Below are 12,321 nucleotides of genomic sequence, written 5' to 3'. Positions count from 1 at the left end.
ATCTGTCCGAAAAGCCACTTTCGGCGCAGCATGCGCACCAATCCTATTGGTTGACAGAAAAAGTGACTGACATAATCTTTTGAAATCTTCTTTTGCATGCCTTGAACAGTGTTTTATCTGACACCTCCCATGCTTTATTCTGTAACCTGTCAGACCTTTTTCCTGTTCCCCTGCTGCCATATCTTTTGGGTATCTTTTGCTTTTGTTTTCTTATGCTTTTTAATATCTTTTGCTTGATTTGTTGAGATCTTTTCCTCTTTTCTAGGGATTGTGTTCCCTAGGGTTTGCCTATAAATTAAACCATTTTCTTAACACTACACACACTACACTTAAACTCTCCCCAAATCCTTCTCCCTTTGCTCTCTTCACCTTGCCCTCTGCCGTTGTTCCTCAGCCGCCTCCTCTCTCTGCCTTCATCTTTTCCCTTGTCCTGCCCAGATTTCCGGTAATATATAATATATAATAATTTGTTAAAGATACATATTACTATGCTAACATATATTCAAGGCATAAAACAAATCATTAAACCAATAAACTCTTATTTATAGGTTAACTTGTGCTTGTTTAAAAGTTGGTTCTTGCTTTATCTTTCAACACACCTTTTTCAGGTCAGTTCCGTTGTTCCTCAGAGCTCCGTGACTTTTGGATAGGTGGTTAGACGTAACGACCTAGAATACCTAAGAGTCCCTTTTCGCGCATGAGAAATATCTCATTTTTGCGCGCTAATTGTTATTTACTCGATATTTATAAAATATGCTTGCGCTTACGCAGCACTTGATTTCATGTTTTATTCGCGATCTTTCGATTTTTATTAAATTTCAATTTATTTCTTTACTTACATATTCGTTTGTTGTGGGGATTGAAAATCCGAGAAGTCATGGTGGTACATGAATAGTTGATTTTCAATTACCATTAACTTTATGTTTTAAATTGAAGATTTGAAAAGTCATGGTGATACATGAATTGTCAATCTCCAATATTCATTTACTAGATATTTTAAATTGAAGATTTGAAAAGTCATGGTGATACATGAATTGTCAATCTCCAATATCCATTTACTCGATATTTTCAATTGAGAATTCGGAAAGTCATGGTGATGCATGAATTGTCGATTTTCAATTCGAATTCATTACCTGTATTAAGTTTGCATTTAAATTCATATTTTACTTCAAAATTTGATAGCATTTAACTCCGCGAAACAAGCTTTGCGACGATATTCTATGCGCTAGAACGATTTCCCATACCAAGATATTAACGAAAACTAAAACTTTTATAGAATGCCTCCGCTATCAGCTCGTTATCAAAGGAGAGAGGCCGCGCGCAGACGTAGGCAGCAACGTTCCCAGGAAATGGCCGCCGCAATAGCCCAAGCCTTAAACCAAACTAATACCAACCCCTCGGATACAATATTAAATCCTTCAATGCAGGTAACCCTCCGAAATTCACCGGACTTGAAGGAGCCACCATAATGCTCCAGTGGCTCGAGAAAATTGAAAACACTTTCCTCCATACCCATTGCCCTCCAGACCGACGAACCTTATACGCCTCAAGTGTCCTGGAATCAAGGGCGCTTACATGGTGGAACGGAGTAGCTCATGCGCGTGGCGCAGAGGCTGCTTCTAGCATGCTCTGGGAGGAATTCAAGGAACTTTTGACTAGAGAATTCTGCCCTCCCAATGAAATAAAGCGCCTTGAGGAAGAATTTTGGAACTTGAAACAGTACAGTGGCGAAGCGCGCGAGTACGCGACGCGCTTCCATGAATTAAGTTTGCTTGTCCCGCACCTAGTTACCCCTTCCCGCCGAGCCATCGAAAAGTTTCTTGGGGGTCTCCCCATGGAAATCCAAGATTCTGTATGGGCCAGGAACCCACTAACCCTCTCTGACGCCATCGAGTTGGCCGCTGTGCTCAGCGACAACCATGTCAGGGCAGGAACCCTGTTCCTGCGGGGAGCCGAAAAGACCAAACCCACCAAGACTGTCCCAGAACCAAAAGAAACCAAACCAGAACCCTCAAACCGTAACAACCTTAAGCGCAGGCGCAAAACCAATCATCAAGCCTACGCGCTTACCAGCCCGCCCATTGTCCAGCAACCCACCTACCAACCTCCAGTTTACGCGCCTAACCCACTGTCGACCTACCCAACACCTCCTGTAGTCCACAACTATGCCTTAACCAATCCAGCACTCCCTGCCCCGTCAACTAAGAAACCCTACACAGGAAACCAACCCTTTTGCCCAACCTGTAGACTTCACCACCCACCTCAAGTCCCGTGTCGACAATGTAACCGATGTGGCCGTACTGGTCACACTGCTGAGAACTGTAGAGTCCTTCCCTCCAACCCAATTGCGCAAACACCACCAACCTACCTGCAGAACCCACAACCAACATACCCTAATCCACGACCCAGGTCGTGCTATAACTGCGGTGATCCCAGTCATTTTCGGAACGCGTGCCCGAGACTACAAGTTCAGATTACGCAAGCGAACCCAGTTAACCAAATTTCGAACCAAGTGACGCGCGGACGAGCTTTTAATATAACCGCGCACCAAGCGCAAGCGAATAATGACGTGGTTAATGGTACATTTTTACTTAACGGACTATATGCATCCATACTTTTTGATACTGGCGCCGATAGAAGTTTTATTTCTCGCGCCTTTGAGCAAAAACTTGCGCGACCGCGAGTAAACTTAAACGAAAACTTTTCAGTTGAATTGGCTAATGGTGAAACTATTTTAATAAACTCCGTGATCAAAGATTGCACGCTAAATCTTAATGAACATGATTTTCTAATCGACCTCATTCCTATGCCTCTTGGAAGTTTTGATGTGATTATTGGAATGGACTGGCTCTCGCATAATCGCGCCGAAGTTATCTGCGCCAAGAAGATGATTCGCATTCCTCGAGAAAATGGTGATCTGCATATCTACGGCGAGAAACCATCTAACGGTCTTAAAATAATGTCATGCACTGAAGCCCGAAGACTTTTGCGGAAGAAATGTGTTGCATTCTTAGCCCATGTGGTCAAACCCGATGAAGGAGAGAAGAAACTTTCTGAAATCCCCATCGTGCGTGACTTTCCTGAAGTCTTTCCCGATGATCTTTCTGGTTTACCTCCCGCTCGGGAAGTCGAGTTTCGTGTTGATCTTGTCCCTGGCGCATCCCCCGTAGCCAAATCTCCTTATCGACTTGCACCCGCTGAAATGCAAGAATTAGCAAGTCAACTTCAAGAGTTGACCGCTAAAGGATTCATTCGCCCTAGCTCTTCGCCATGGGGTGCTCCGGTGTTGTTCGTTAAAAAGAAAGATGGTACGTTTCGCATGTGTATTGATTACCGCGAGCTGAACAAGCTCACCATTAAGAACCGGTATCCTTTACCGCGTATTGACGACCTCTTTGACCAACTCCAAGGTGCCTCTTGTTTCTCCAAGATCGATCTCCGTTCGGGCTATCACCAGTTGCGTATCCGCGAAGAGGATATTCCCAAGACTGCTTTTCGAACCCGCTATGGCCATTTTGAATTCTTGGTCATGTCCTTCGGTTTAACCAACGCACCCGCCGTTTTCATGGATCTAATGAATCGGGTGTGTAGGCCTTTCTTGGATAAATTTGTGATTGTGTTTATCGATGACGTTCTGGTTTATTCTAAAAGCAAGGCCGAGCATGAGCAACATCTTCGGTTGGTGTTGCAAAAGCTTCGAACCGAGCAACTCTTTGCCAAACTCTCCAAGTGTGAGTTTTGGTCGGATGAAGTACAGTTTCTTGGTCATGTTGTAAACAAGATGGGTATTCATGTCGACCCATCCAAGATTGAAGCAATCAAGAACTGGATTACGCCATCCACTCCTACCGAAATCCGTTCCTTTTTGGGCTTAGCTGGTTACTACCGGCGATTTATTTCGAACTTCTCAAAGATTGCTTTGCCTTTAACAGCTTTAACGCACAAAGGCAAACCGTATATTTGGGGCTCGAAGCAAGAAGAAGCCTTTCAAACGCTCAAGCGATTGTTGTGCGAAGCTCCTGTTCTAACTTTACCAGAGGGTAATGATGATTTTGTCGTGTATTGTGATGCCTCCAACCAAGGTCTCGGTTGTGTACTTATGCAACGAGGCAAGGTTATCGCTTACGCGTCTAGGCAACTCAAAATTCATGAAAAGAATTATACGACTCACGACCTCGAACTTGGTGCAGTTGTATTTGCCTTAAAAATCTGGAGACACTACCTCTATGGGACTAAGTGTATCCTTTACACCGACCATAAAAGCCTTCAGCATATTTTTGATCAAAAGGAACTTAACATGAGACAACGTCGATGGAACGAACTCATCAGCGATTACGATTGTGAGATCCGATATCACCCTGGAAAGGCTAATGTGGTAGCCGATGCGCTCAGCCGAAAACCCAGCCAACTTAACTGTATCTTGTCGTGCACGCAGCTTCATTTCGCGCCGATTCAAAGCAATCTTGAATCACGCATTCGTGACGCGCAGCGCGCATCCATCAGCAATGGCAACCTTCGCGCCGAGTTAGCGTGTGGCGCGGAAGCGCATTTTGTCCCTAATCTGAGTGGAATTCTCTGTTATCTCAATCGCGTCTGGATTCCCAATGATGAGAATCTTCGCTCTGTCATACTGAGTGAAGCGCACAAATCTCGGTATTCAGTTCATCCTGGTGCTGACAAAATGTACAAAGATTTGCGCCTTTCTTTTTGGTGGCCTGGTATGAAAAAGGATATTGCTGTGTTCGTAGCTAAATGCCTAACTTGTTCTAAGGTTAAAGCTGAACATCAACGCCCATCTGGTTTGCTCGAACAACCTGAAATTCCTACGTGGAAATGGGAATGTATAGCAATGGACTTTATCACCAAGTTACCCTTGACCGCAAGCAAACATGATAGCATTTGGGTAATAGTGGATCGATTGACCAAGTCTGCCCACTTTCTGCCCATTCGTGAAACCTACCGTGTTGAACAACTTGCGCATCTTTATGTCAAGGAAATTGTCTGCCGTCATGGTACTCCTTTGAGCATCATATCCGATCGCGATGGCCGTTTTATATCTCGCTTTTGGAAATCTCTCCAATCTGCGCTAGGAACTCGTTTGGACATGAGTACTGCATACCATCCCCAGACTGACGGACAGTCTGAGCGAACCATCCAAACCCTTGAGGATATGCTTCGATCTTGTGTTCTTGATTTTGGAGGTAATTGGGATTCACACCTACCTCTGATCGAGTTCTCTTATAATAACAGCTATCATTCCAGCATCGGTATAGCCCCATTTGAAGCACTTTACGGTCGAAAGTGCCGCTCACCGATTTGTTGGAACGATGTGGGTGAAGTTCAAATCACAGGACCCGAACTAGTTCAAGAGACAACCGATAAAATCGCCAAGATCCGTGATCATCTGCTGACTGCCAGAAGCCGACAGAAGAGTTACGCAGATCGCAGGCGGAAGCCTCTCGAATTTCTAGTTGGTGATCTTGTTCTCCTCAAAGTGTCGCCCTGGAAGGGTGTTGTCCGCTTTGGGAAGAAATGTAAGCTTGCGCCTCGTTATGTTGGTCCGTTCAAGATTCTCGCGCGTGTGGGAAAAGTTGCCTACAAACTGGACCTGCCGCCCGCGCTCAGCAATGTGCATCCAACGTTCCATGTATCCAATCTCAAGAAATGTTTAGCTGACGAGAACCTCCACATACCACTTGATGAAGTTCAAGTTGACGAGTCTATGCATTTCGTTGAGAAGCCTGTTGAGATTATGGATCGCGAGGTAAAGCAAACCAAGCGCAGTCGCATCCCTATTGTTAAAGTTCGTTGGCAGTCCAAGCAGGGAGCCGAGTTCACTTGGGAAAGGGAAGATCAGATGAAGATCAAGTACCCGCACCTTTTCTCTGCCCAACCTACTTCGAGATAAATTTCGGGACGAAATTTCTTAAAGTAGGGGAGACTGTGACAACTGCCCAATCCGACCAGACCCAGGTACCCGTTTTCGAATCCGATTCTTTTTATGATTTAAAATTTGATTATTAATCTTTGTAAATTTAACATTAAATAAATTATATAAATATTTTTATATTACTTAATAATAATAATAATAGTATTAATTTCTTCCCGCCTCCCTCTTTCTCTCTTGTCGCCATCCCGCCCTTTTCTTTCTTGTCGCCATCTCGCCCTTTTCTCTCTCTTGTTGCCGTCCCGCCCCTCTGCTTAACCCTTACGCCTTGAACCCCTTTTCTCTTAACTCTTTGCTTGTCCTTTGGTTCTTCCCGCCTAAGGATGTCTGCGCAGCTCCACGCGCCAGACTCTTTACAAGGAAGCCTGCGTGAAGACCGGCTGTTCCTGCGATACGCGAGGCGAACTCTTCTCGCAGCGCGCTAAGAATTGTAATTCTTCTCGCAGCGCGCTAAGAACGGTAGTTCTTCCCGCGACGCGCTAAGAATTTGTAGTTCTTCCCGCGACGCGCTAAGGATTATAGTTCTTCCCGCGACGCGCTAAGGATTATAGTTCTTCCCGCGGCGCGCTAAGGATTATAGTTCTTCTCGCAGCGCGCTAAGGCTTGTTCTGTCTGCCTTTGCCCTCGCGCGTGCGCTCGAATCTTCTCGCGCTAAACTTTAAGTCTTTTCTTCTGTTTAGGTCAGCCTGTATCTTTTGATATCTTATCTTTTGTTTGAAGCACTGTAGGTCAGTTCCGACATCTGTCCGAAAAGCCACTTTCGGCGCAGCATGCGCACCAATCCTATTGGTTGACAGAAAAAGTGACTGACATAATCTTTTGAAATCTTCTTTTGCATGCCTTGAACAGTGTTTTATCTGACACCTCCCATGCTTTATTCTGTAACCTGTCAGCCCTTTTTCCTGTTCCCCTGCTGCCATATCTTTTGGGTATCTTATGCTTTTTAATATCTTTTGCTTGATTTGTTGAGATCTTTTCCTCTTTTCTAGGGATTGTGTTCCCTAGGGTTTGCCTATAAATTAAACCATTTTCTTAACACTACACACACTACACTTAAACTCTCCCCAAATCCTTCTCCCTTTGCTCTCTTCACCTTGCCCTCTGCCGTTGTTCCTCAGCCGCCTCCTCTCTCTGCCTTCATCTTTTCCCTTGTCCTGCCCAGATTTCCGGTAATATATAATATATAATAATTTGTTAAAGATACATATTACTATGCTAACATATATTCAAGGCATAAAACAAATCATTAAACCAATAAACTCTTATTTATAGGTTAACTTGTGCTTGTTTAAAAGTTGGTTCTTGCTTTATCTTTCAACACACCTTTTTCAGGTGAGTAATCTCGTACCTAATCCCTTTTTATTTTTAATGTTTTGGGATGTTCATGTGTTCGTACAAACTTGAGTCTTAAACTTGTTTATAAACTTTTGTCGCGCAAAACCCCATGTGTTATGGACGTAGACTTGGCTGTTTATTTGTATGTGTGGATCATTAACCGTCTTGTCGGCCTATTCCGCAGTTTTCATGGATCCATTAGATGAACACGGGAGAACTATCGTTTATGATTTCTCTTTTGTTTACACTTGCACAGTTTTCTTGTTTTTGTGCTCAATTGGGAGCACGGATTGAACTATGAGCTATGATCTAAGGCTTGATCACAATCTGATTACACCCTTGTTGAACACCAGTTATACACATGATGCGCGCAGATATTGTTATCTATTTATATGTATTAATCTTGATTTCTCACCGACACGCAAGTGTTGACGTTTTATTTTAACACATGTTCAGGTTTGCTGTAGCTGTTTCTGGAAGCTTGAGGACACATAGGATGTTTTCTTTTCTTTTGGACCTAGTTTAAAATGTAACAAGACAAGTTTATGTTATTTGAATATTTTGAGTTATGATATGATAAATTTTATGTTACTTCGTGAGATTTGTGTTCTGCGCGTGCGCGGTAAATGTATTTAATAAATATTGACACCCAAATAGTGTCACGAGTAATGAAACAATACGTGGCGCCCCGATGTATAATCCGCCATCGGTCGGGGTGTTACATAAGGCGGCTGAAAAATTTATCATTAAATATTCACCACCTTGTTTCGGGGATTTTTTTCATGTCCGATGTGTTGCACATATCATCAACTTGGTTGTCCAAATAGGTCTTGACAATGAACACATTTGTGATGATTTAAAATACTTTAGACTTATGTTACAAGATGTCTTCAAAAGTGGTAAAAGAAGACATCTTGAATATAAGAACTATTGCAAGTCGGTTGAAAGAAAGTATTTGGGGCCGAATTGGGACGTTCCAACCCGTTGGAACTCAACTTGTCATATGTTAAAGTGTGCTTTTGCCCAACGCCAAACTTTACAAGCTTTTCATAACAATCTTGTTGAAGAACGCGAGGCCGATATGTTTCCGGAAAGTGTTTGGGTCCAAGTCGGTTATTTGTTGGAGTATCTTGATGTGTTCAAAAAGTCAACAACAAAATTATCGGGAGTCTATTACCCTACTAGTTGTTGGGTTTTGCAAGAATTGTACTATATGTCTTGTGTTTTTAAAAGCTTTGCGGAGAAGAACAAACTTTTCGAAAATATTGTTGCGGTGATGAAAGAAAAGTTCATAAAATATTTTGAAATCATACCGCCGGTCTTTACTTGTGCCGCCGCATTAAACCCCTATTGGAATGTTAATGGGTTTGAAACAACGATTGAGGAAATATTCGACAACTTAGGTATGCACGAGATTGACCCGAAGTTGTCGACGGAAGCGAAGGACAAGTTCAACAAAAACCTTCAAGACCTTTATGACCATTATTTTCAAATGTATGGTCCAAGCACGAGATCGTCTTTTGTGAAAAAAACAACAACTGGTAGGCCGTGCAATGACCCACTTATAAACTTGATGAATGGGATTCGTGAATCGGCATCTAAGAGGCAAAGAGGAAACACACCAAGTAGCGAACTTGGTCGATATAGTGGAGCAAACTATGTTGAGGGCGCAACGGTCGACGAAATTCGCAATATTGATTTGTTGGCTTGGTGGAAAGGTAAACAAAACGAATTTCCCATTCTATCCGCCATGGCTCGTGATTTGCTTGCCGTACAAGCCTCAACGGTTGCTTCCGAATCGGTTTTTTCTCTTAGTGGGAGGGTGTTATCTATGCGAAGAACAAAACTAACTCCCGAGTCTCTAGAGGTTTGCATTTGCCTAAAGGACCATTTGGATGCGGTGGATCGTGTACAACACAAGGCGAACTTTGAAGACGAAATACCAATAGAGCGTCATATTCATGATGAGGAGGCGGAGGACGGGGTTTCTTCCGATAACGAAGACGAGGGTGAAGACGAGAATGAAGACGAAGAAGAGTTGTAATTATTTGTTTTGGTAAAATTATTTGTAACTTGTTCAACTAATATTTAGTTTTGATTTGTTTTATTATAATTACTTTTGTTACTCATGATTAATTGTTTGTTACTTTTTTAATAACGACGAACATTTTATTCATCTAAAAAATAACTATTACAAACATTGTTAAAACATAAACGATACTAAACATAACAACTATAACATAAAAAACAAAGTCCGTCGTTTTAATCCGGGAATACTTATTTTTGGGTTGTAGAGCCGGATGACTCTCCCACTTCCGTTTTTTTAGCTTCCATTCTTCTTTTCTCTCGACAATACTTATTCGTATGTTTTCGTAATGTCGAGTTGGACGCTGCTTTAAGAAACTTCGAGCAATATTTGCAACGTGCCAACTCATGTGAGTCGGTCATGAGACACAAATCGTAATGAACCCAAACATCGGGGCATCTTGTTGTTTCGATCACCATAACAACGTCATCATTGGTTGCCATTTGTTGTCGGTTTAAGGTTAATTGTGGTTTGGAGTGTGTTTTATAGTTTTGGGAGTGGTTTAACAAGTACACAAACAAACCTTGCTATTTATAGAAAGAAGATAACCTATTTATAGTTAAAAAACCGGTTCCAATGGTCAAAAACGGCTATATAGCCGTTGGAACCGGTTCCTAACGGCTATAATGTTTAAATTTCAAAAAAAACCGGTGGAACCGGTTTTTACGTAAAAACCGGTTCCGGTTCCAACCTACCCGGTTCCTAAAAGTTTGCATTTCTGGGCATCGGTTCGGGTCGGGAACCGAACCGGTTCCTGACTGGAACCGGTTTCATTTTCTACCCGGTGTGAAAAAAACCGGTTCCGAGCCGGTTCGGGTTTTCAAGGTGAACCCGATTTGTGCACCTCTAAAGACAACCATCAAGAATTCAAAAATCTTTTTTTTTTCGTGGGGTGGCCCGCAAAGTTGAGAATGTGTGAAGTTTGTTACGGGATCTTGACAAAATATCACAATTATTCGCGTAATCAATGGACGAGTAATATGTTGTTGTCTAGGTAATATGATTAAAGATGTATGGACAGTTAAAAACCCGCACACTATGACACGAGGGGTGTTTAAACAATGGGTAAAAAAAATAAATATAAACAAATATAATGATTAGATATATCATATTGTTAAAAAAAACATGTGAAAAAAAACAAGGTTGCAACCATTGCACCATGTTACAACATTTTACATATTTTACCTCACAAACTTATAGAAATTAGTATTAAAATTATACAACAATTTCTTGTAAAAATAGGCGAAGATACACGTCTTCTTCCTTTATCTATACAAATTATCTAAATAGCTACGTCAATAAATTCGGTATCATAGTTCAACTTTCATTTGACCCGCGCACATTGTTCCTGTATCGAGTCAAAGAGTTCATACATAAGGTTAAATTGCTTTTTTAGATGTTGATTGTCTTTCTTGATGAAAAAGTCAACTCACCGGGGAAGCGCGGTCCTTGACTTTGGCTGAACCCCGTATGTACAACACTCTGAAGATCATTTTCCCAGAACGCCAAAGGCTAAGGTTTTCGATTTTAAGATGAGTTAACAACAAAACCTTACAAGATATAACATTATTATTTATTAGATATTAGTAACTTACTTCACCAAAACCATCAGCATGTGATGACTTCATGTTTGGCCAGTGCATCATTGATGTCAATGAGTTTTGTGGACCGTTGTGAGCCATGGCATATAACGGCTGAGCCAGTGCATCCATATGGTTCATGGTATTTAACATGGAAGCCTGAGTCTGCAAATAGGCCAAAAATGAAGTAAATTACAAGGAAAATCAAAGTTATATAACACATTAACACATCTTTCATGAAGAAAGATTATGAATAACTTACATCTTTTAATAAAACCACTTCCATGTTCATATCCGTCCTAGGATTAATGGTTGCTAATTTCATTGACAAGAACTAGACAAAAAAAGAATCAGTAATACCATTTAAATAATAAAAAAAATAAAAAATTCACACTATATGAAATTATGAATTTATAGGTATGTTGGTATATACCTCGACTTGTCTTTGCAACGACTGCACGTAGTTTATAATCTCATCGAGCATAACAGCTTTTCCGGTCACCTTTAAACGAAAATCCCGTCTCAAATTAGCAATCAAATTTTTATAAATTAATTCCAAATATATATTTGTTTTATATAAAAGGATAAATGGACCACTAGTAAATTTAAAAAAAAATTACTTTATACGATTTTTTATTTACCTTGCTACAACCAGGGACAAGATCTTGAAGGAACTTCATTCTCTCACTGATCTTTTCTCTTCTGAACTGAAAAATCCAAATTATTAGGAATGGAACTGACACGAGAGTAACGGAATGGAATTGGCATACCCTTTCTGCAAGACTATGGCTATCGGTAGCTTGACCCCGTCTTGCTCTAACATGAATGTAGTCCTTTGGCGGCTCGGGTTGTTTTGCATTTTCCTTAGCAGGTTTCAGATTCCCTTCTTCCTTTCCAATTCCATTCCCTTCTTCATTTGACTTGCTTCTTTTCGCATCAAATGCCTGTTATGAGTGAGATTTTACTAGGTACGTTAAACTATTTATTTTGTTGTATTTCAAGAAAATCAAAATAATTGAGTTAACTAACCTTATTGTCTTTACTAGACAGAGTACTGGATTGTGTTTCTATTCCTTTCCCCTTAGAGATTTCCTTTCTCTTTCTACCATTGGAAATAGTACTTTGATCTCTAGTTCCAGTTTCCACATATGGGTTCAGTTCAGCAGTCTTGAAAGACTGATTACTTGACACTCTTGACAACTTTCCTAATTCCACCATATGAGGGAATTCAAGTTCTTTCATTCCAAAGCAAGATAATCTTGCTGCTCTCTCTACGAATCCAGAATCCGTAGAGAACGGAGCGGGTGGGAGTTGATGATTCCCAGGAACTAGCGAATTCCCGGGAATTTGATTCCTATGATGATCCATGATTG

At 41.3% G+C, this 12,321-nt stretch overlaps 1 protein-coding gene across 1 annotated transcript in view; it reads right to left on the bottom strand.

The window, feature by feature from the left end:
- Positions 1 to 10,449: 10,449 nt before the first annotated feature.
- Positions 10,450 to 12,321, bottom strand: part of LOC143536980 (transcription factor bHLH62-like) — a 3,131-nt gene continuing 1,259 nt past the window's right edge. The window contains exons 1-7 of the mRNA XM_077030851.1: positions 11,978 to 12,321; positions 11,719 to 11,892; positions 11,590 to 11,655; positions 11,382 to 11,450; positions 11,211 to 11,282; positions 10,964 to 11,113; positions 10,450 to 10,880 (exon numbers count right to left, since the gene is read on the bottom strand). The exon at positions 11,978 to 12,321 is cut by the window's right edge and continues 1,259 nt beyond it. Coding sequence (XP_076886966.1) covers positions 10,761 to 10,880; positions 10,964 to 11,113; positions 11,211 to 11,282; positions 11,382 to 11,450; positions 11,590 to 11,655; positions 11,719 to 11,892; positions 11,978 to 12,321 — 995 coding nt within the window. The 3' untranslated portion in view covers positions 10,450 to 10,760. The remainder of the gene's footprint in view (positions 10,881 to 10,963; positions 11,114 to 11,210; positions 11,283 to 11,381; positions 11,451 to 11,589; positions 11,656 to 11,718; positions 11,893 to 11,977) is intronic.

The sequence above is a fragment of the Bidens hawaiensis genome, unplaced genomic scaffold (assembly GCF_021521415.1).
Source record: "Bidens hawaiensis isolate Kalapana, Puna unplaced genomic scaffold, B.hawaiensis_p1.1 tig00011076_1, whole genome shotgun sequence".
NCBI lineage: Eukaryota > Viridiplantae > Streptophyta > Magnoliopsida > Asterales > Asteraceae > Bidens > Bidens hawaiensis.
The sequence above is the reverse complement of the archived record's forward strand: the minus strand, read 5'-3'. Positions and strand labels throughout refer to the sequence as shown.